Below are 22,499 nucleotides of genomic sequence, written 5' to 3'. Positions count from 1 at the left end.
CAGATGCTGGTAGACAAAAGAAGGATGGGGTGACATGATGATAGAGGTCTATAAACTTTTGAGAGGGTGTTATAGGATATTGGTTGATAAAATTTTTCATTATGTGGAAGGTGGGAAGAGGACAAGGGGTAATCTCTGGAAGTTAGTTTTGTGTGCCATTAAAAAATGAGTAAGAGTTAGTTTTCTGTCATAGAACCTTGACTGAGTGAACAGTTTGCTTATTGAAGTAGTGAGTGCATCTGGTGTGAATGAGTTTGAGATGCTATGACAGCTAGTTTGGGTGGTATATGACCTCCCTCTATGAGTCCTTAACTCCTTGGATGTCTATTAATAATCATGCATATCAAGGATTTAGGCCTAGCATGGCCTGTTCCGGCCTTAGAAGTCATCGTTTAAGAGGACATCCTGGTTTTCTTTTTCCTAATGGCTTGTATTTTAAGGCTTGTTTTGGTAATCTTTCTGTTTTCATTCTTTGAACATGTTCCATCCATTTATGTTTATATTTTTTAATTTTTTCTGTTACTGGTTCTTGGTTCAATTCTTCCATAATTTCTTCATTTCTTTTGTGATAGACCTCTCGTCTATTAATAATAATGATCAGTATTGCTTAGAATCATATCCGTTTAACAGGCATAAAATTATTATTATTAGACATCAGACATTTCATTAGATGTTAATGAAAGATTAGTTTAAGAACTTCATTACAATGAGTTATTGGATCTCATGTGAATTGAAGATAAAAAAAGTGCATATTACTACTACATTCACACGAGGGAAATACCAAACTGAAAAGGTTGTGGAGGGATGAAAAGCACCATACTCTGTCAGTTCTTGTTTTTAAATTATTTGGTGTAAAGCAAAAACTTTGTGGCATTTTTCAAATAACAGATGTCCTTTGGTTGCAAAGACCTAGCTTCAAATTCCATTGAGGATGCAAAGGAGAGTTTTTAGATATTTATAATGAAAACTGAGTTACAAGATTTTTTTCAAGCACAATTTTTTAAATGAAACTTGGTAAAATTATTGTGCCATCTTCTTGCCAGAAATTGTTGCACAGATAAAACAGATTAGAAGAGTATTGTCTTTAGTAAAAATTCTTTGGCATAATCCAAGTGAATAGTTCTCAGAATAGTGGAGGGTTAAAAGCACCATATTTTGTCACTTTTCTGATTTTAAATATTTTGTGTAAAACAAAACTAGCTGATTAGTTGATTCATATAATTATTTTCATAGACAACTTACTTTAGCCCTGCTACCTTTTCGCTTGTTTTTTGTCTTTAGTATTTATCATTGATATCATTCCGCTTTTTTTGAGTAGGAAAATTAATTGAATGCTTGAGTTATGCTCATTGTTACTTCTATGGAAGTTTCCCCTATTTTGGAACAGAACCTGCACATGTGCTGCTCTTTAGTCATGAAGATACTTCATGTGCAACTTTGTTGCTTACGCTTAGAGGATTAAACAAGAATATCATTTCTTGTTAAACTTAATTTGAGTATATTTTTTGTTATATGAATCCCACCCTACGAAAGGCCATTAACTGTCCGTGGCTGATTGTACACTAGAATTTTATTACTATGGTTTGCTAAGTTTAAATAACTAGAAAACCATGCTCTAGAAGCCAGACATTGAACTTTTTCATGCTGCTTTAAACCTTTAAAGCGGCATGAAAATGGTGGTCAGGTTGGTGGTTTCACATGAAGTGATAAAATTTATCTAACCACCTAAAAATATTCACAAACCATTCACACCCACTCTGAGATTTGCACCCCACAGCCAGTTGGTTTGAGAGCAGTTATGCTAACCAGTTGGCCATTTATGTTGCAACATGGTAACAATTTAAAGATCAGTATTTTTTGTTTACTTTTTAAACTTAAAAAAATCCTAAGTGCACAGTGAGAAAAATATAATTTGGTTCAGTAATTCTAGTCTTAGTGGCTTATCATGACTGAGTAACTTGGACTTCTTATATATCTGATGCTATGGTTATTGATCTTATCTATGTCTGCTTACAACTTTCAGTTGTGTGCTGTGGCTGCATTATAAATTTATAGGAATAAAACTTCACTCTGATCTTTGCTCATGCTTGTTCTTCTGGTTAAGATAATTTGATTATCTAGGGTAATCTTCATGAAATGCTACAGGAATGGAATAGCTTTTGTATTGATCTACATAAAGTTGGTAACCTATGTCACATTTTAGTACCACCAGTAGGCTGAGGATTATGTAATCAAGGAACCCTATTCTAGGAACTAAGCATGAAACTTCAGCTTTCCAGTAACTTGAGTAATAGTCACACAATGGACATTGAAAATCTACCACTTCAAGACATTTACAAACATCTTTGCCACAGAGGAATTTTAATCTACAGTCTCTTAGTTGAAAGTGGAGATTCTTATCTGAATGACCAACCAGGCAAACCATTTTTTTTCTGTTTTAAGAAACTGAAAAAAATTGCAAGTTGAATGCATTCCTGAAATTACCTTAAATGAAGGTAGTTAAAATGAGTAATTCCAAAATAATTAATTCTAATTGATTAAATGCAATGTCCTTTTTGGTACCTGGAAAGAAAGTAAAGTATATATAACTTATTACTTGACTGATATTATCAAACCTCCATGGAGACAAAAGACTCATCATGAACTGTCGCACGTGCACACACACACAGAGTTCATCATCCCTTCCTTAAATACATTCACTATCTCCCTACTCACCACAGTCCATGCAAAAATTTTGCACTCTTGTATAGCATCCATGGGTGGCCTCCTGTTCTTTTGTCTTCCTCTATTCTATGTAAAACCTCTTTCACATTAATCTGCTAATAACACCTTGTGTCTCAATCGCATTCTTCCTCCTATCCACCAGTCTCTACAAATCACATTTCCTCAAACTGTCATTCCAGAAACCATTTTAGTCACCTCTGTATCCTTTTCAACATTTCTTCATACTTTTAAAAAACAAGTGATTTTTATTTATTTCATATGGTGATTCAAAAACAAGTGATCAAATCTGTGCATAACAATGTTATATCTACTTTATCCATATTATTTTTGTTGTATATACTCTTTACTTTATGCCTTGACCTCCTTACCAATGCTCACTCTGTAATTTAATGAATTTGTCAACTGCACCAGTTAAATTATCCTTTGAGTGTGAAACTGTAAGAATATTAAATGAAGACAAGGTAGATAACATTCCCCTTTAACTCTGACCATTACCTTATATCAATCATGGCTTAAACTTATTACTTAGCATATTATAATACCTTGTCCCTCATTTGTCAAATACATGCAGGTTCATATTTTTTGGAAGTAGTGCATTGTCAAATCAGCTTCAATGTGTTGTTTCACAAAATAATTAAGCCTAGAAATCTATTTACAATGTTCAGTCTATCTGTTTGCATGGATACAAAGAAATTACCAATCATGGACAGTTCCATCTGAATATATATTATAATAATAATAGAGAACTTAGCTCTCCTACAATTCTGACATTTTTATCTTATCACCTATATATTTTATACAATTTACTAGTCATTCTTACTCATTAAATGAATTCTTACTCATTCTTACTCATTAATGTAGAATGAGCTCAAGAGTGAGCTCATTCTACATTAACTTAAGTTCACTACATACAGCAGTTCACTTACTCTTATAATGGATACTTATTCAAATACATCATGAATATTTACATTAGCACAATTGAATATGGAACAAAGACACATTATGTGAATTGTCTGGAAGTATTTACATATCCTAAGTGCTTATGACAGGTTAAATTCCATATACTTTTTTTCTTTCAAGACAGTCCATATTTGATTCCTTTGTCTATGCGATAATGTTCCTTTTCTTCTGACTGCGTGCCTGCTCCTTCTTTCCTGCTGTTTTCTTTGTCTTTATCATCATCCTCAAATTCCTGATATATATATATATACCCTAAAGGGGTGTACAGGATATGATAGTACTACATGAAAAATTACATCATTACTAACTTTTTATCTACAATTTTCTTCTAAATCAGTCTGTTACCTGTCAGGATTCCAACATTATCAGATCTTATATTTCTATCGTCTAAGGCACTTTTTACCTTTTCATTCCACCTATATCTTGGTCTTCCTCTGGATCTTTTTCCTGCCAACCTGGCAGAGAACACTTGTTTTGCTAATCTTTCCTCGCCCATTATGACCATAACACCTGAAATTAGCTCTGCTAATGCATTCCCGGATGCTGACGATGTCTTGTCTTTATCATTGATATTTTTATCCTCCGAATTCCATTCATAAGCATCCATTCACGTGCCTACCTTGTCCATTCGATAATTGCTCTCTCTGCTGATCTCCTTGTGCGAGTTGCTCCGGTGACTCGCAGTAGACCCTACATGGTGGTGATCCAAGGAAAGAAAAGGAGACCAAAAAGCTCAGAGATGCTCTTCTTTCTGACTTGAGAGCTTTATAGCTCAAGACTTCACATAATACGCATGCAGAGTCTTTGATTGATGTGACTCCTCATGCAACACCAATTTGAACAAAGCTAATATATACAGGATATTTTTTATAAAGTTATTACATACAAGAAATTTAGTATTTTACGAACAATGACAATTATATAATTTTCATTCTTGTTAACAACTTGTAAAAGTGAACATAATACATTAATTATGTGAGATATTTTACAAAACAATCCATATAAAGTTAATATTTTCATATTAATTGATGTAAAAGTATGTAATTACTACTTTTCTAATATTTTTTTTATATACATTTGTTTGTAGCAGATCAGTCTATTAATGCCTTTACAATTCACAAAAACTAAGCTTTTTATTTTGATTCTGAAACAGAGTTGTGAAACAGCATTCCATTTCTTTGACAATAATATTTACTTTTTACAGATAACTACAGACTGAACAGAGCTTGCGCTGTGCAAGTATAATCACAAAATTTTTGTCTTTTTAAAATTGCTTTAACTGTTAAAACAATTGACATTATAAATACAACTGACAATTGAAGCAAGCAATTTGCCATTTCCAGATTTGTGTCCAGTTTAGTTTCTGTTGAAATCAGTTGAATTTTTTGCCACTTTAAGCACTATCACAATTACTGTCTCCATTTATTTTCTATGTTTCAAGTGTATTAAAAATTTTATTTTTAAAAAATTCTAAAGACACATGCTGTTATTGTGTGGGATATGTTCAATGACTAAAGAGTTCAATATAGCATAGAAAGAGGAAGGAATTACCAGAATAAACATTTTCTGTTGCACATCATAAAATATCAGTGACCTGTAAGCAATGCAAAATGTTCATAAGCATGGAGTTCTGTATTTGTAAAATGAATTGGGAGTCGCATTTTATTAGGCCATGCAATATTTGTGAATGCAAATTGTTCATATCTTGAAAGTTCACAAATAGCGATTCGCACATGTTTTAAATGGCTTGTTCACTGAAAAAAATTAGTATAAATGACAGTTTAGAATGCCATTTTTTTTTTTTTTTTTTTTCCAGATGAAAAAATTTTTAAACAATGGTGAGCTTTCATGTCCCCTCCTTATTTACAAATATCAGGTAATCAAACAAGCTCGTGTGATTTTTGGTAAAGTTCACTGCAATGGCTTATTTTATTTTGTAGTGATTTGCAGAGCATAATTTTTTCTGTGCATATAAGGCACAGGTATGCATCAATCAATCGGTGTGCTCTAACTTGGTGTCTACTCTTTTTATTGAGACTTTGAACCTGGTGTAACTCGGGCTTGTTTGCTTTACAAATTTAAACTCAGTTCAAAGGCTTCAGAAACATCCCATAAGATACATGTGGCATTTGGAAAAGATGCAGTAGCAGAACATACAACGCAGAAATGATTTTAAAAAAAATTTCTTTCTGGTGATGAATTACATGCTGCTGTTGAAAATAATTCAAGATTAACGTGTCAAGAACTTTCACAAATGCTTAAAATGAGTGGCGAAACAATTTGTTTACAATTGCATCAACTGAGAAAATCATGGAAGTTAAGCAAATGGGTCCTACATGCATTATCAGATGACAAACTTCAAAGGCTATCAATTTGTTCTTTTCTTTCATGTCATAAAAACAAGCTATTTTTGAATTACTTGTTCACTCGTTGTGAAAAATGGATCCTGTACTACAGGAAGCGAACTTATCATTGGTTGTCACCAAAAGATCCAGTACTGCACACTTCAAAGGCACCACTTCATCCCCCAGACTATGCTTTGTGTGTGGTGGACCTGAGCCGGTATTGTCCACTACAAGTTTCTCGCTGCAGGCCAAACAATTATGGCCATGATCTACTTGAGCATGTGCAGGATGCGTTACCTCAAACAGCCATTACTAGTTAATCAGAAGAAAGTGCTATTCTTATAGAACAATGCAAAACCTCATACTGCTAAACTTACCAGTGAGTGCTCTTGGATGGGAGATACTCCCTCATTCTCCATATTCTCCTCACATTTCTCCAAGTGATCATCCCCCCCCTTTTTTTTTTTTTTTAGCTTAGAGAATTGCATGCGAATAGAAGGTACCTCAATAAAACAGAGATTGAAGTGGATGTTGCTAAGTTTATTACTTCTGAAGACAAAACGTTTTATAAATGTGGAATTAACTCATTGGGAAAGAGTTGTAGATTGCAAAGGTGCTTATTTTAATGAATAAAACATTTTATGAAACTTTCTTTAGTTTAATTTTTATTATGAAAAACTGCAAACTTTTTTGGTTACCTGATATTCCCCTTTCTGGCACTCTAAATATGTATATTGATCTCTTTAATTTTGCTATCCATGCTGGTTGCTTCTCTTGGAAGGGTTCCTTACATAAACATATTTCTATGGGATCTCTGGCCAATTTCTCTATGGAGCATTTTGAAAAACATGTTCTTGATACTGTTGCTCTCAAACCTTCTATTTGGTTAAGATATATTGATGTGTTCTCTATTTGGTTACATGACTGACTCATTAAACTGCACCCCATAATCCAGTTCACTGGGGGGAAAAAAAAAAAAACTATAGGAAAAGATAATAACAGCTTGCCTATTTTTAGATACTCTAATCACACGTCTGCCCAACAACACATTTTCGTTTGCAGTTTATAGAAAACTCACCCAAAACAGGTAGGTAGATAGATACATAACCTTTCTCATCAAAACCCTTGTCAGCAGAGCCTCCAACCTCTGTTCCATCCAAGGTTTCCTTACAGTTGAATTTGCCTTCATTTGCTAAACATTCTTGTCCAATGGTTACAATTCCAAAAAGAAAAAATACATCAGCTGCCACAATTTAGTTAGTCAAGTCTAGCTGACCATGCCTTGGATACTTTGCACAGAATCAGATGAAAGAAAACTTATGCTCCATCACAGTAAATACAAACTTGAAGAACTTTTTAGAATCAGTAGCAGATTTAAAAAATAGCCTAACCTTTAATTAATACAGTCGTGTTAAACTTCCCAAGATTTGGGTAACTTGTTCTTAATACTGTCGCTCAACAACTAAGGCTAACCAACAACATCCATAGAGGGTGCCCCCCCTCCCTCGTAACACTTCAGTTTTTATATAGTATAATTTCATTTCTTCCACTTATTGTTTCTTGTGTTCTTTTCTGTGTGTCATTACACTTTTGACATTGTATTCCTGAAGATGTCTGTGAGAGATGAAATATTAAAATATTTAAATCTGCTGTTTAGTTTTCTCTTTATGCTGTAGTTATTCCATTAAATTGTATCATTAGTGTCTTTAAACCTCTGATTGGAGGGAGGAGTATAAAGTCAAGAGAGGTTGCTAGGAAATTTATCTTTTCTACTTTTCTACTACCCAATTTGGAAAATGGACATCCAAAATTTGTTAGTTTCCAAAGTGCAGAAGAGTAATTGCTAACTTTTTTCTGCCCTGAAGAGAAGAGGCTTAATATTATAATTGCATACTCACTTTACTGTAAGTACCCATTATGAGGACAGGTTCAAGATTTGTGGATTATATAAATTGGTTGATAGGTGGGGAAAAGGGGGGAGGGAGGGTAATATGATAGAAACTTATTGATATAGATAAAAAAAAAATTCTGTAGATGGCTGGTATGGGAAGAATCCCCAAAAATTAAGAGTTAGCAAGAAGGACGTGAAAACTAATTTTTTGCTTAGTGGTAAATGATGAAATAGGTTGCCAGTCATTTGAGTGATGCATGGGTGAATGTTGGTCAAAACAAAATATGACAAGTATTGAGTCAGTGATGCTAAAGGCATTTTGTTTATTAATTTTCTTGAAAAGGGTAAAACAATAACTGTGGAATATTATTCCAATCTTTTAACCAGACTAGACAAAAAAATTCGTGAGAAAAGACTCGGTTTGCAGAAGGAAAAAAAAAATCATCTTTGATCAGGACAATGCACCTGCCCACAAAGCTGTTTTGGCAATGGGAAAATTAAGGGATCTACACTATGAATTGTTGGAACATCCACCTTATTCCCCAGCTTTGGCTCTCTCTGACTTCTGTCTCTTCCCAAAACAAACTCTTCCTTGCTGGTTAGCATTTTTCTTCGAATCGAGAGGTGATTGCTATTGTAGAGGAGTATTTTGCACATCTTTCTTAGAACCACTACAGGGACAGGATAATGGCTCTGGAATATGTGTATTAGTCTTAAGGGAGATTATGTTGAAAAATAAAAATAATTTTGAAATTGTAAATTTGTTTTTTCATTGTAAGGCCAAAAAATCTTTCAGACCACCCTCATAATTGTTCTCATTACTTAACTAGCATGCTGTATAATTTTTGGCATCTTTAATTTAAACAATTATACTTAAATTTTAATTAACCTATCCTCGAGCCATAATAAAGATCAGATTTTTACATAAATTCACATCTATACCTGTTGAAAGCCCTTCAACATTTTCTGCCCAAACTGTAAAAAAATTGATGTTTTATATTTGTTTTGTCTTCATTGTCTTTTTACTGTGTTTTAGTAAAGTTGAGGTGAGTCAAATGCAACAGAGTTGTACTGTATGTTATATAAGCCTTGAACCAACTTACCAGCTTCAATTTCACTCTGTGCCTCCTATTCATCAGACTACAACTAACTGATTCTCATGATTATCATGGTACAATTTCCTTCACACTGTCATCTCTGAATATCCTTTGTGTTTTAAATTAACCTGAACTCTATTAACCATAATATCCAAATCTTTGTATTCAACTTTTTCTTAAGCCTGTCTTCTTTATTTTGAATAAAAATTATCTTCCTACACAGTGTGGAGTAAGATGTACTTGCATTTGTACTTGTTAAATTTTAAATCCTACTTCCCTGCTTGTTCTTCCAGTGTTTTAAGATCATGCTGCAAAAAGTTTTGATCATCCAAACATTTGGTTACTCTTCTGCCCAACTTTGTCAAAAGCAAAGAGAAATTTTATTCCTAATATTTAAACCTAGGTAATTTAATGAACCTCTTAGAGTTCTATAGTTAGGATAAGTCCTAATGCTGAATCCTGGGGTAACCTATTCATAACAACCTACTTTTTGACAACTATAAAAACCACTTTTATCATTGAACAGATTTCCCATTCATCTCACTAGATAAACATCAATTTGGTACATTTTAATCAGTAGGCACTTACTTGAAACTCATCAAACTTTGCTGAAATTCACATTAAATTTGTCATAACCAATATTCTTTAACAAAACCATGTGCCATCTCAACAAGTGGTTCCTATCAAGAATGTCTCAGATATGATTTCCAGTTAACTTATTATTATGGGCAACTCCATGGGAGACCCTAAACATCATGCCACGCACTATCCAATATTTGCAGAGCATCTATCATGCATTGCTTTGAACTAATTCATAGGCATGGTACCCACAACAGACTGGCAACCTATTCCACTCATTCACCACTCTCCAAGTGAAAAAAAAATCTAGTCTTGACACTTTTGCTCAGTTTCTAAGGATGTCCTTATTTCTCTTACCACCAGAGATGTTCTGAAAAATTTCCTCTTTATTAATCTTGTAAAAACCTTGAGTAATTTGTATAGTTCAATCATATCATCCCTTTTCTACCTGTCAACCAACTGTAACCCAAAAATCTTCAACCTGTCCTCGTCAGGTTCATTCCATAGACCTGCTACCACCTTGGTTACTTGTCTCTGGATCCTTTCCACCACATCCTCCTTATCCCCAAGAAATGTAGGTGACCAGATCCATGCACAATAGTCAAGTAAGTCAAGACCTTACCACAATTCTCTGAAGAGGTATAATAACCTGCTTGTCTCTGGTCTTCAGGGTATTCTTCATAACCAAATAATCCAATGAGTTGCTGTAACCACTTTTGCAGTATGTCCTCTAAACTTTAACTCCTTTTTCACTAACATCCCCAAATCTCCTGGGTTCATCAATTTCCTGGAATACAGTTCCAGTGGTACACAGCTAGTAATTGTTTCACCGTGAAATGCGTATCCTTACATTTTGCCACATTAAACTGACATCCATTCTCTTTGCATAGAATGCCATTCCATCCAAATCATCCTGCAAAAATTTAACATCTTTATTAACTGTTGCTTTACCCAGTTTTGCATCATCAGCAAATAACTGAATAGTTCCTCTCAGATCCTTTCCTATATCATTAATGTACAATTTAAATGGTGGCCTAAGAACAGAGCACTGGGGGCCATACTGCTATTCAGGACTTCTAGTTGACTCTAGTCCTGAATAAACTAGACTTGAAAAACTTTCAACTCTAGTCTGTTGAAAGTTTTTTTTTTCACATGGTTATACCATTAGTTAAAGATACCAAGAAATTATATTCTTGGTGTCATCCTTTATCCAAGTGTAAGCAAACAAAGTTTGCATGTGAAGTATCTTCACAACTGGGTTACTTGTGTGTAACGGCTAATGACTTCACACCGGTTGCCTTAGTATACCATAATGCAAGGCACATTTTCCTGCAGACATGTATAATGCTATGCATTATGGGAAGGTTTTGACCAGATTACCCAGATTGGTTTTGACCTTTATCAAGGTCTCATCAGTAGGACCCAGACCCACAAGTGATACCAAGGTTGAAGCAATGCAGAAATCATATATTTCACATATACAAAGAGTGAAAAAGTGTCATGCCTTATTACTAAAATACTCTGGATTAGAGATGTTGAAAGTTTTTTTCACTTGATTATACTGTAAATTAAAGATACCAAGTGTCCCAGTCATGAAGTGACTTCATGCACAAGCTTTGTTTGCTTATACACCTAAACCTCTTTTTATGGGAATTTTTTTTACTCGAATTGGGATATCAAAAATAATTTTTTTTTACGCAGCCAACCTAAAGTCTAAGTTAGGGAAAAATCTGTAATTCAAGAAAATTCTGAGAATTTTGTAGAATTGCATTCTTGTTTCAATTAAGAAAATTCTAAATTCTTACGAATTTCATTTATTGGGAATTCCCCGAATTACATAACTGACTGTGCATAACAAAGCAGTTCTTAGCAGTTTAAATTTGGTATTTGAGTAGACAACACAGTTACCACATTTTTTAAGTGAAATCAAAATAAAAATCGCGTTAAAAAATTAATAATTTTGCCAAGAAATAATAAATAGTAAGCTATATGTAATTTTCAAACTTTAATTTCATTAACCGAAGATTTTAATCCAGCCCTCACATGATGCTGCTGATAACAAAAAAAAAAAAAAAAAAAAAAAAGGAAAGCCGTTTCCTTGGATATAAAAATTCAAATTTTAGATAGTCTTCAAACTGGGGAAGGTGCAACGGCTGTGGGTAAGCATTTTGGAGTCAGTGAATCAACTGTCAGATCTATAAAGAAAAATGAAGAGTATTAGAAATGTGGTATGTTCTGGTACAAAACCGAGTGCGAAATTATCATCATACACAAGAGTTGTTCTAGAAAAAACTGAAAAAGCTTTAGTGATGTGGATAGAAGATAATGTACAAAAAAGAATGCCAGTTGATGGAAATTCCATCAAGCAATAAGCATTGAGATTTTATGAACAGATTAAAAAACTGCAGCCAGATACTTCATCTCAATTGAGGAAAAAATATGAATTTCATGCAAGCAATGGTTGGCTGGCTAAGATTATTAAAAGACATGCTCTTCATAATATAAAAATTAAAGGTGAAACGGCTTCTGCTGATGAAACAGCTGCTAAAGCATTTCCACAAAAACTTGCCAAAATAATTGAAGATGGAGGTTACACTCGTGAACAAGTTTGGAATATGGATGAAACCGGCCTTTTCTGGAAAAAAATGCCAAACAGAACTTACGTATCAGAAATGCAAAAAACTGTTGGTGGGTTCAAAGCAGCAAAGGATCACATAACACTCCTATTTTGTTTGAATGCTTTAGAAGATCGGATGTTAAAACCGATGAAAGGCATAGATTTTCAAAAATTGCCAGTTCATTGGATGGCCAACAAAAAAGCTTGGGTGACCATTGATATTTTCACTGAGTGGTTCCACAAACATTTTGTGCCAGAGGTTAGACGCTATTTGAATGACAAGGATCTCGAATTTAAAGTGCTTTTGATTCTTGATAATGCACCTGGTCATCCTGCCATAGAACACCCAAATGTACAATTTTTTTTTCTGCTGCCCAATACCACATCATTGCTACAACCTCTAGATCAGGATATAATTGCGACTTTTAAAACATATTATGTCAGACGAACATTTCAGTACGTTTTGAACAAGCTAAATAATGATGAAACACTGTCAGTTATGGATGTGTGGAAAAAATTTTCAGTTATGGATTGTATGGATCAGGTTCGATTATCGTTATCTGAATTGAGACCAGAAACTATGAATGCATGCTGGAAAGCTATTTAGCTCGCACGTGTTAAAGAGAATGCTCCTGTTCCCTTCAATCATACTGCAGAATTCCCCAATATAATAAGTTTGGCATGTGAAATTGGCGGAGAAGGATTCGATGATCTTGCTTCGGCAGATATCGAAGAATTGTTAGTTGATAAACCTCTTAGCGAAGACGAAATAGTGGAGATTGTTTCTGAGACTCCTGAAAGCAAAGAAGTTAATGATAATGATCAAGATAATCCTACTTTTACTGCTGATATTATTAAAGGAAGTCTTAAACTGGCCAGTAATTTAGGCAGTTATTTTGCCCGACATGATCCAAATGAAGAACGTGCTGGAAAGTTTTCACGTGAGCTTAAGTTGTTAATGTCTTCATACAGAGAATTATATTGTGACTTATCTAAAGCATCAACACAACGATTAATAACTGAGTTCATGCCTAAAACTACTGAAACAACCAGTGGTACTTTTGTTCAAGACATGACAAGAATTCCACAAGTTGAGGTGGAAGTCGATGACGATAATACCATATCTAGTAGTTCTAGTGATATTGTAGTCTCACAAAATTGAAAGCTTTCACGTTTATTGTCAGAAACTGATGGCGAATAACAAAATTTTTTTATAGAATCATTAGCAAACAATTGAAATATGTTTTTTTAAAGTTATTAAAATTCTTTATATGCATGTGTGTTCTCCATGAAATGTAAATAAAAATCTTATGATCCTAACGAATTTAATGTTTGTTTTTTTCATTATTTTGCTGATATTTCAGTTTGGAACCAATCTTCACTTTTTCTATGGAGTCAGTAGCTCTTTTTACGCAAATTCTATTTACGCATAATTTTTAGGAACGTATCTATCGCGTAAAAAGAGGTTTGGTGTACTTGGATAAAGAATGAAACCAAGAATATAATTTCTTGGCATCTTTAATTTATAGTATAACCAAGTGAAAAAAAACTTTCAATATCTCTGATTCGAGGTTAATGACGTCACATCAATTGCCTTAATATCCCATAATGCAATGCACATTTCCTTACTGACATGTATAATGCTACCGAGGCAGTTGATGTGAAGTCATTAGCCTTTGTATACAAGTAGCCCAGTCATGAAGTGACTTAATGCACAAACTCTGTTTACACTTGGATAAAGGATGAAACCTAGAATGTGATTTTTTGGCATCTTTAATTTAAACTATGATATGGTATCTCTCTATCAACCACCCTATTATTCACTTCATCAACTTTATATCCATCCCCATATGCTGCAATTTATTGATTAGAATTCTGTGTGGTATCCTGTCAAAACCTTTTGCAAAGTCCAGAAGTATCACTGTATTAAAAAACATGAGCAAGTTACTGAAGAACGACCTGCTCTTCACAAAACCGTGTCGTTCTCCATATAGTATCCCATTTCTCTCTATTCATTCCTTTATTTTGCTCTTGACCAACTTCTCCAGTACCTTGACTATGACTCCTGATATTCTAATTGGTTGGTGATTTGCTATATTAGTCTTGGAGCCCCCTTTATGCAATGGAACTATTTTGTCCTCTTTCCGCTCTTTTGGGACTAACCCAGAGCTGAGACTTAGATTAAACAACATGGTCAATTCCCTATTACTTTCTCGTAAAACTCGAGCTGGTATACTTTCTGATGTCTGTAATATGCTATGCACCTCTACTTCATTTACATCAGTTACCATGCAAACTTTTGCCTCTCTTCTTACTGCAATATCTCCACCTGGATGATATACTCTTGCAGAGTGTTTACTCAGTAATTCTAATTCGCCTGATCCCATTACCTCCTTACCATTGGCATTCATTAAAATCATTCTGCCATAAACATTCTTCCTTTTACTTGCAACATACTGAAAGAACTTGGGATTACCTTTTGCCTTCACTGCTAATCTCCTTTCATACTCTGCTTTTGCCTGGCTATCTTTCTGGGCCTGTGCTTTGTACTGCTTATGTGCCTACTGGTAATCTTTCTTCTTGAATTCTATCCACAGATTTTTATTTATTTTATTATTATTTATTTACTTATTTTTGTAGCTCCAGCTTAATGGTGGTATTCATTCATTTAACTGCATGATTTATTCTCTTGACTCTAGGTATGCATTCTGCTGTTACTTCTTGCAGATGTTCCTTTATCACTTCTCATGTGCTTTCCTTTGCAGTTTCATGTATCATGATCCAAGCAATCTCCTAAGTTTGTCGCACTTAACCAGCCCTGTAATTCCACATATATCCCCCTTCTCCTTCTCACTTGAAATTCTACACATTTAGCCACCTCCCAAGTCAAGTTCATATGATCAATCACTCTTAGCAGTTGGTGGCAATGTGGTCAGTTATAGACACTCAGATGCAGCTACTAGATCTAGCGTACTCAAAAACCCCCTAATGCATGCCATCACATGCTGCCTCAGGTAATTATTCTTTAGTAACTGCATAAATTCTATTTCCTTCCTCCTTCCAATCTGTGTCCATAGCTGAAGTCTCCCATAATAATTATCTGCCCTTGATTCATTTGTTTATTTGCTTATGCATATTATCCCCATCAAACCCTGGTCTATAGAAGCAACCTATGGTATATTTTGTTCTGCAGTTGAACTTCTACTTTCTTTGGTTGCAATTCACTGGTTATCATCAATAAAGTCCTTTTATCCATCAAATTCACTCTACACATCCACAAATTCCACATCATTAGTTACTATTATGGCTCTCCTCCTCAGTTCAACTCTGTCATACCATGGCAACACTCGCTATCTTAACTCTTTTGCCATTTTCATGTCCATCCTCATACCATACCTTTCTTCTTTCTGATAGCCTCATTAACATCATTAATTTTTAGACCTGGGAAGCTGGATTTTGTTACCCTCTTGCCAAGCACGCCTCTTACGAGATAGAATCACTGTACAAGATTCTCTCCTTAATTTTTCCTTCTCTCTCACCATTACGTTTTCATTACTTTGTTCTATAGCACTAACGATTTAAGATAAATATTTTTTCCTCCTTATATATGCTATTCAGTAAATCTTATTTTCCAAGTCCCTTTTTTTCATTTTTCTTTTAAATGACCAGTATTATATATACACTTGCAAAATACTTTAAATTCTTCTGCAGCCATAGCTTGGTCATCCAGAATTGTTCCAGATGAATGGGCTATGCTTAATTAATTTCTATAATCCTTATCCTTTTTTACATATAAAAGGTTTACAGGATTAATCTTTGCATTCATAAATCACTTTTGGTCAACAGTTTTCTTAATTAAAAGCTAATGTTAGTTGTTCGTGTGTGTATGTTTAGGTTTAGGTGCTGATTTATAATCATAATTAAATTTAAAAATTATAGGAATAAATATAATATAGAGAAATGATTAAACAAGTTTAATCATTCCAGTATTAAAACTATTATTAAATACATACACAATATTAAAATTGTAATAACACACAGACACACATGTATTGAGTTTATATCTCCCAAACTTAATTAATTTATCAGATTGATACTCTTTCCAATAACTTCTTTAAATGCATTATTTTTATGCTCAAATGAACTGAAATCTTAAATTCTCAAACTTGTTTTAAACCAAGTGATGACTAAATATGCAACTTTAAACTGATGTTTCTAAACTATCAATAGAATTAAGTTATTTCTGAAGGAGTAATTTTTTTTTCTTTTTCCAGCGAGCCGGTTGCAAAGCCAGACGAAGTAGTGATTCTGCCACCTGTAGATGAACCACTTATTATCGATGTAAATGGGTCATTAAATGATAGTCTATGCAGTGGTAGTAACGGCAACAGTAATATAACTGATATGATGCCCATATCTAGTATAACTACCTCAAATGATGTTCCTCCTGATACTTCCATGTCCAGTTTCACTAGCATGGCCACAACCTCAACCAGCCCTGTTGCCTCATCAGTGCCTGATACTCCAACCCATGTTCCTAGTGATACAGAGGTTAAAGTGTCTGTGAAGTCACCAAAGAGTAAACAGTTTGAGACTTTTCAGCTTTCTAAAAGCAAACTTATGGAATCACCATTCAAGAATAAGACTAATGTATTAGGAACTAAAAGCAAAATACCTGATATGCCTAAAGATAAGATGCCACAGACTGTGTTGTCCAAAACTAAGTTACTTAACTCGCCTTTTCCTAAGAACAAAGCATTCGATATTAGTGTTAAAAAGGAAAAGCTGATTGATAATTTTAATGGCAGTGTAACAGAAACTGCTGTGTCCAAAGTCCCTTATAATCCATCCAAGGATGTGCCACCGCAGGCACCCCCGTTTTCCAGGTTTAAGTTGGCAGATAAAGAACCTTGCCCAAAATCCAAGCTGTCAGACATTCACGCATTGGATATTTCAAATATTGTTAATGGACATGCTGAGGAATCATCACACAGTAGTGAGGTTAGAATATCAGTTAGTATTTACATTTTATTTTTATAAAGTGATATAAATATTGTTTTTTACATAAATTTTAAGAATAGTAATGTACTTTTATAAATAATTTTTGGATTGTGCGTTAGAAAAAAGAAAAAAAGTAGCTTGCAGAATAGCAGGTTTGTGTTGTTCATTGTTTGGAATTGACAAATATCAGTTATTGCTGTTTTATTTTATTTTTCTCACAACTGTAGGTAATAGAATTTATGGTATGGTGATTGTGCCTGCCTATAAGAAAATGACATTGGCAATTCTGCATTTCATCTTCATTTTCTAATTTTACTTCATTATCTTCAGTGTTAGGAGTAATGATAAATGCTTTCAGTAATCTCACATGGTTTTTTTTAACCCATAACAAACAAGCACTGTGTATAGATGTACTTGAGTTGAAAAAAATTGTTAATATTGGATTTAAATATCAGATTACATTTCTTAGGAAATATATAAGAAGTTTTAAAGGATAGCAGTAGAGAGAGAATGATGAAGACAAATATTTTCTGAAGTTGAGCTGTGAAGGAATGTGGACCTGCTTGTGTCTTAACAGATTTAAAAGTGAGAGATAACTGAAATTGATTATTGAAAGATCTCTAGAAACTAGCACAAATAACTGAATGCCTGTCTGAAAGTATCTTGAATTAGTGAGAAACAGGTCATTAATCATCCTAATAATTGCTCTTTTGTACCATATCAAGGATTTTCAGAGAGCTCTTAGATATACATTTCAAATGTGAGAATGGTATATTCATTTGGATGGATGCAATTTAGTTATTCAGTGATACAACAATCTGGAATCGAGAGGGAGAACCTAATTACTTGAATGATGAGGAAGGGATACTTGAAATGTGTCTATAGCTAAGAAAGATTAGACATCAGTTATCCTGAAGCAAAACAAAAAAATCTTGTCTTCTCTAGAGATTAGAATATTGTCAAAAGTGAAACTGGAAGAAAAGGGGTTTTTATTGTAAACTATAAGGTTGAGTTTTGCTACTAAGTAAACAGATATCAGAATTTAGATCTGTGGCAGTGGATAGTATAAAAGTTTTTTGTTTAGTGAGAATGGGGAGTGCAGTTAGTATATTGCCATCTGCAAAACAAGGCTGTGTTGGCAGGCAGCTAGAGAAGGTCATTGATATTTTTGGTTTAATGATTCTAGTATTTTGCCTATTACTGATACACCTTTGCAAATACAACATGAGAGTTGTCATGCATACACAAGTGGAAGTGAGACTTACTTTAGATTTAGTTCAGTCCTGTGTGGATTCCCTCTGTGGGCACTAATAGGAACCTTAAGTTATTGGGTAGGAGGAGGTCTAAGAATTGCAGTTTACCAAATCTCAGGGAGTTTTACACAACCATAATTATTGAGATTGGGTTGATTTTTCTGATTTTTTTTTAAAGTCTCTTTGTATTTACTACACAGAATAGTAGTTTTTTTCTCATTTTATTCTGTCTGCATTACCTAAAGTATAGTCCTAGATCTAATGGACCATAATTGTGGAGGCAAATGCAATTTGTGATGGACTTTATCTGGGAGTTGAATTTCGTCTACCAGTGTGAAACCACTTTCCTGCTTATTTTGGAGGCCTTGGAAAAAAGTTCCATGTTTTAGTCTTAGTAATGTCTATTCTTAGTATTTTTCAAATCCATTTCCATCTCTGTTTTTTTATTTCATCGGTGATGCTTTCTTGTGCAGTCAGCTTATGTAAGTCATTTGTTACACATTAAGGCTGAAATATTTTTAATATTTTATGTGGGCATTTGGTTTAAAAACTATTTAATTGAGCTTCCAGTTTTTTTTGGTCAGCTTCCATGCCTCTGATCCATATAATAATATGTCCTTAGCATTGCTATTGGAGATCTTTATTTTGGTTTTATTATTGTATTTTGAAGATTTCCATATATTACATAATTTTCTGAAAGCTTTTGTCAGTCTTTGTATTATATCCCTGTCGGTTCCACCTTAAGTATCTACATTTTCTCAAGTATGTAAAATTCTTAACTTCTTCCATAGCATGCTGATTGAGTTTGATCTCATTGTGACATTCGCTGTGTAGTTGAGGCTACCAACCATTTCAGCTGTTTTATACAAGTCTTCCAATTTTGTTTACTACCATTGGTTTTTTTATTATATCAAAACTGTCATCTAGAATTTTTAACTGTGGCATAGGATTCTATTTAATTTCTCTTCTTACAACTGTAACTTTTCTCATAATCCAGTCGGTGATTATATTAAACAGTAACTCAGACATTACACAACCCTGCCTTATATTGATTGTATCTCAAACCATTCAGGTGTTGTTTGCTGGAAGTGCCTTAGAAGAATGAAATGTTAGATGCAACAAAACTGCAGGGTTGACAAGTAATAGACTTATTTAGAGGAAAATATTAATTCACACTTAATCAAGTAGTGCTGTCATGTTAGCCTGAACTCCCTTGAGAGTATATATATCAGGAAATTGAAAATATTATAATTAAAGTGGCTAGAAAAGCGATATTCTGTATGAAAATTGGCTAGTTGAGAGGCAAGAACCTATAGGCATTTTTTTTTTTAATCTTTCCTGGTAAAGTAATCAGCATGAATGGTAAATTTAGTGACCCGCTGTATCAGATAGAGAGAATGAACACGTTTTTAATTAAGGATAAGTAGTCATATAGGGGATATTGGTAAATAAAAAAGTGGTGTTAAAACTAAACAAATTAGTATTGCTTAAAAACTAAATTTTGAATTCAAGATTTGGAATTGAGGGAAAGTTAGAAAAAATCTGCTTAAGCTTTGTCTGATCACTACCACTTATTCTTATATGCATATTACAAACATTATATCCCAAAGATATGTCTGACAAAATATTGGTGTCATCTTATTAAACCTTTAATTCATACCCAATGCTATCTTTCTTTATTTCATTAACCTCCCCCCAAAAAAGGGGGAGACATGTCCTGTAAAGAATGTCAGCCGATGGGTGCTTTTGAATCATGTTCTATACTTTTATTCCCATGGTTGCCTGGGTTAGTATTTTAGAATATAGCCAATCAAATTGTCTTTTGTAATTTTTGAAACCAAATATTCACTTCACCATTACAGATATATATATCATATGATATCATCATATGATATATGTAGTACTATCATATCCTGTACACCCCTTGAGGGTACATGGCAGGAATTTGATGATGATGATGATATGATATCATCTAGGACATCTCATAGTTAAACTATGTTCCCACCATTTTTGTCAGGATACCAGTGTGAACAGTGAAACATAGATACTGGAGCAACCTAAAGAGAATTAAGTTAGGTACCATCAATTTGTGAAGTGTCAAAGGCATGCAGTTTGAGGAAATGAGAAATGCCATATTAACATAATTTGCATTAACAGGTGAAATTTTATTAAATAATGAGCTTTATTCAAGATAGTAAAGAACATGTAAAGGATAAGAAAGATATTTATCTTTTAATACTCAGTGATACAATATTTTGGTACTAAGGGACAAAGAAAAGTTTTTTTTTCAGAGTGATAATCCAGAATTGATTGATTCATTTTATTCATAGCCATTTAGTGGCCATTTGATAGTAGACAGTATCTGTTATAATATTTTTTCTTGAATGTATGTCCATAGTTCATTTTATATTTTGGATAACAGTTTCTTCCCCTCTTATCCTTATTGAAATAGGCAAACTTACACTCAGTTGAAAAACGCTTATAAAGATTCCTCACATATACAAAATTAGAACCAAGGTTTTTTTTTTTTTTTTTTTCCTTTCACCCGAAGAACACATCTCTCTTCTGGCTGTTGTCAATCTGCTAGAGGAAATGGTACTCATTAACAGTAACCATGAACTTCCTGAATGATGACAGCATTTAATGTTCATGTGATGTGGGGGATTTGCAAAATATATTAGTGCTGTGGCTTAATGAAGCTAACAGTAATGAATAGAGGAATCTTTCATTCGAAAGGAAGAGGACTAGTTTTGTTTAGCGATTTAACCTGCAATGTAGGACTTGGAGCTTAAACCTCCAAGAAATATTTGAAAATTTGAAGATAATAGTAGTAGTACTACTACTACCAGAGCTAATCAGTTTTTTTGTGCTAGTGCATAATCAGGTTTTGTGATTTCTAGAAAGGTTGGAAATCTATGACACTCATTAGTACATGTTAGGTAATGAATGAGCCTACTTATAGTGGTAGGTTCATGCTGGATGATGAGAGTCATCTCTTACCTAGATTTTTGCTAACATCTGTCATAACAGTAAAGTGAAAGCTTTACTGCTATGAATAATAAATTGGGAAAGAAGTTGTTGGGAAGCGCATGTTCCAGCATAAAGATGTAAGAATTCTTTCTGAAGGAATGCGCAAGAAACAGTTTTTGTCTCATATAGTTTGTTGTTAATATTTTAACATTTGTTCAGAATGCATGTCTGTTGGAGATTTGAAGAAGAAAGTAAAGACTATCTAGTTCTTAATGGAATAAAACTGGGTGTCATAAGGAAAAGAAAAGTACAAGAAAGTTTTAATTATAATTTTATAATTTTAATTCATTATTCTGAGTCTGTGGTTCATGTGGCTCCTTAGATTTAATTATAGAAATTGAACAAGCAGTCATTTTTCATTACGGAGCTCCCTACTAAAAATAACTGTTTTTTTGGTTACGCTTACTTTAAAATTAAGTTAATGAAAGGAAGGCTTTGCATTATTTAATGTGAATAATATAATGTTTGCCTACCTCTTGTAGTAATGACTATTCAAAATCACTGGAATCAGTCATCAAATTCCTGCCATGTACCCCCAAGGGGTGTACAGGATATGATAGTACTACATGAAAAAAATTACATCATTACTAACTTCCTATCTACAATTTTCCTCCAAATCATACTGTTACTTGTCAAGACTCCAACATTATCAGATCTTATATTTCTATCATATATCTTGGTCTTCCTCTGGATCTTTTTCCTGCCAACGTGGCAGAGAACACTTGTTTTGCTAATCTTTCCTCGTCCATTATGACCATAACACCTGAAATTATCTCTGCTAATGCATTCCTGGATGCTGACAATGTCTTGTCTTTATCGTTGATATTTTTATCCTCCGAATTCCATTCATAAGCAACGTGGCTACCTTGTCCATTCGATAATTGCTCTCTCTGTTTAAGTGACCATACCACCTGAGATTAGCTCTGCTAACGCATTCCTGGATGCTGACAATGTCAAGTTCTTTCCTAATATCCTCGTTTTTAATATGATATTGCCATTGAT

At 33.8% G+C, this 22,499-nt stretch overlaps 1 protein-coding gene across 6 annotated transcripts in view; it reads left to right on the top strand.

Moving 5' to 3' along the window:
- The window catches only part of LOC150093132 (uncharacterized), a 423,272-nt gene that overhangs the window by 348,553 nt on the left and 52,220 nt on the right, over positions 1–22,499 (top strand). For 5 of the 6 annotated variants that reach the window (XM_090413312.1, XM_090413316.1, XM_090413315.1 and 2 more), the window contains one exon: positions 16,488–17,226. In XM_090413312.1, the coding sequence (XP_090269438.1) occupies positions 16,488–17,226 (739 nt within the window). The remainder of the gene's footprint in view (positions 1–16,487; positions 17,227–22,499) is intronic. The other variant, XM_090413313.1, reaches the window with a different exon arrangement.

This window comes from Typopeltis vanoorti, chromosome 24, assembly GCF_054136105.1.
Source record: "Typopeltis vanoorti isolate ZY-2024b chromosome 24, IOZ_Tvanoo_1.0, whole genome shotgun sequence".
Lineage (NCBI taxonomy): Eukaryota > Metazoa > Arthropoda > Arachnida > Uropygi > Thelyphonidae > Typopeltis > Typopeltis vanoorti.
This window is presented reverse-complemented; position numbering and strand designations above follow the sequence as displayed.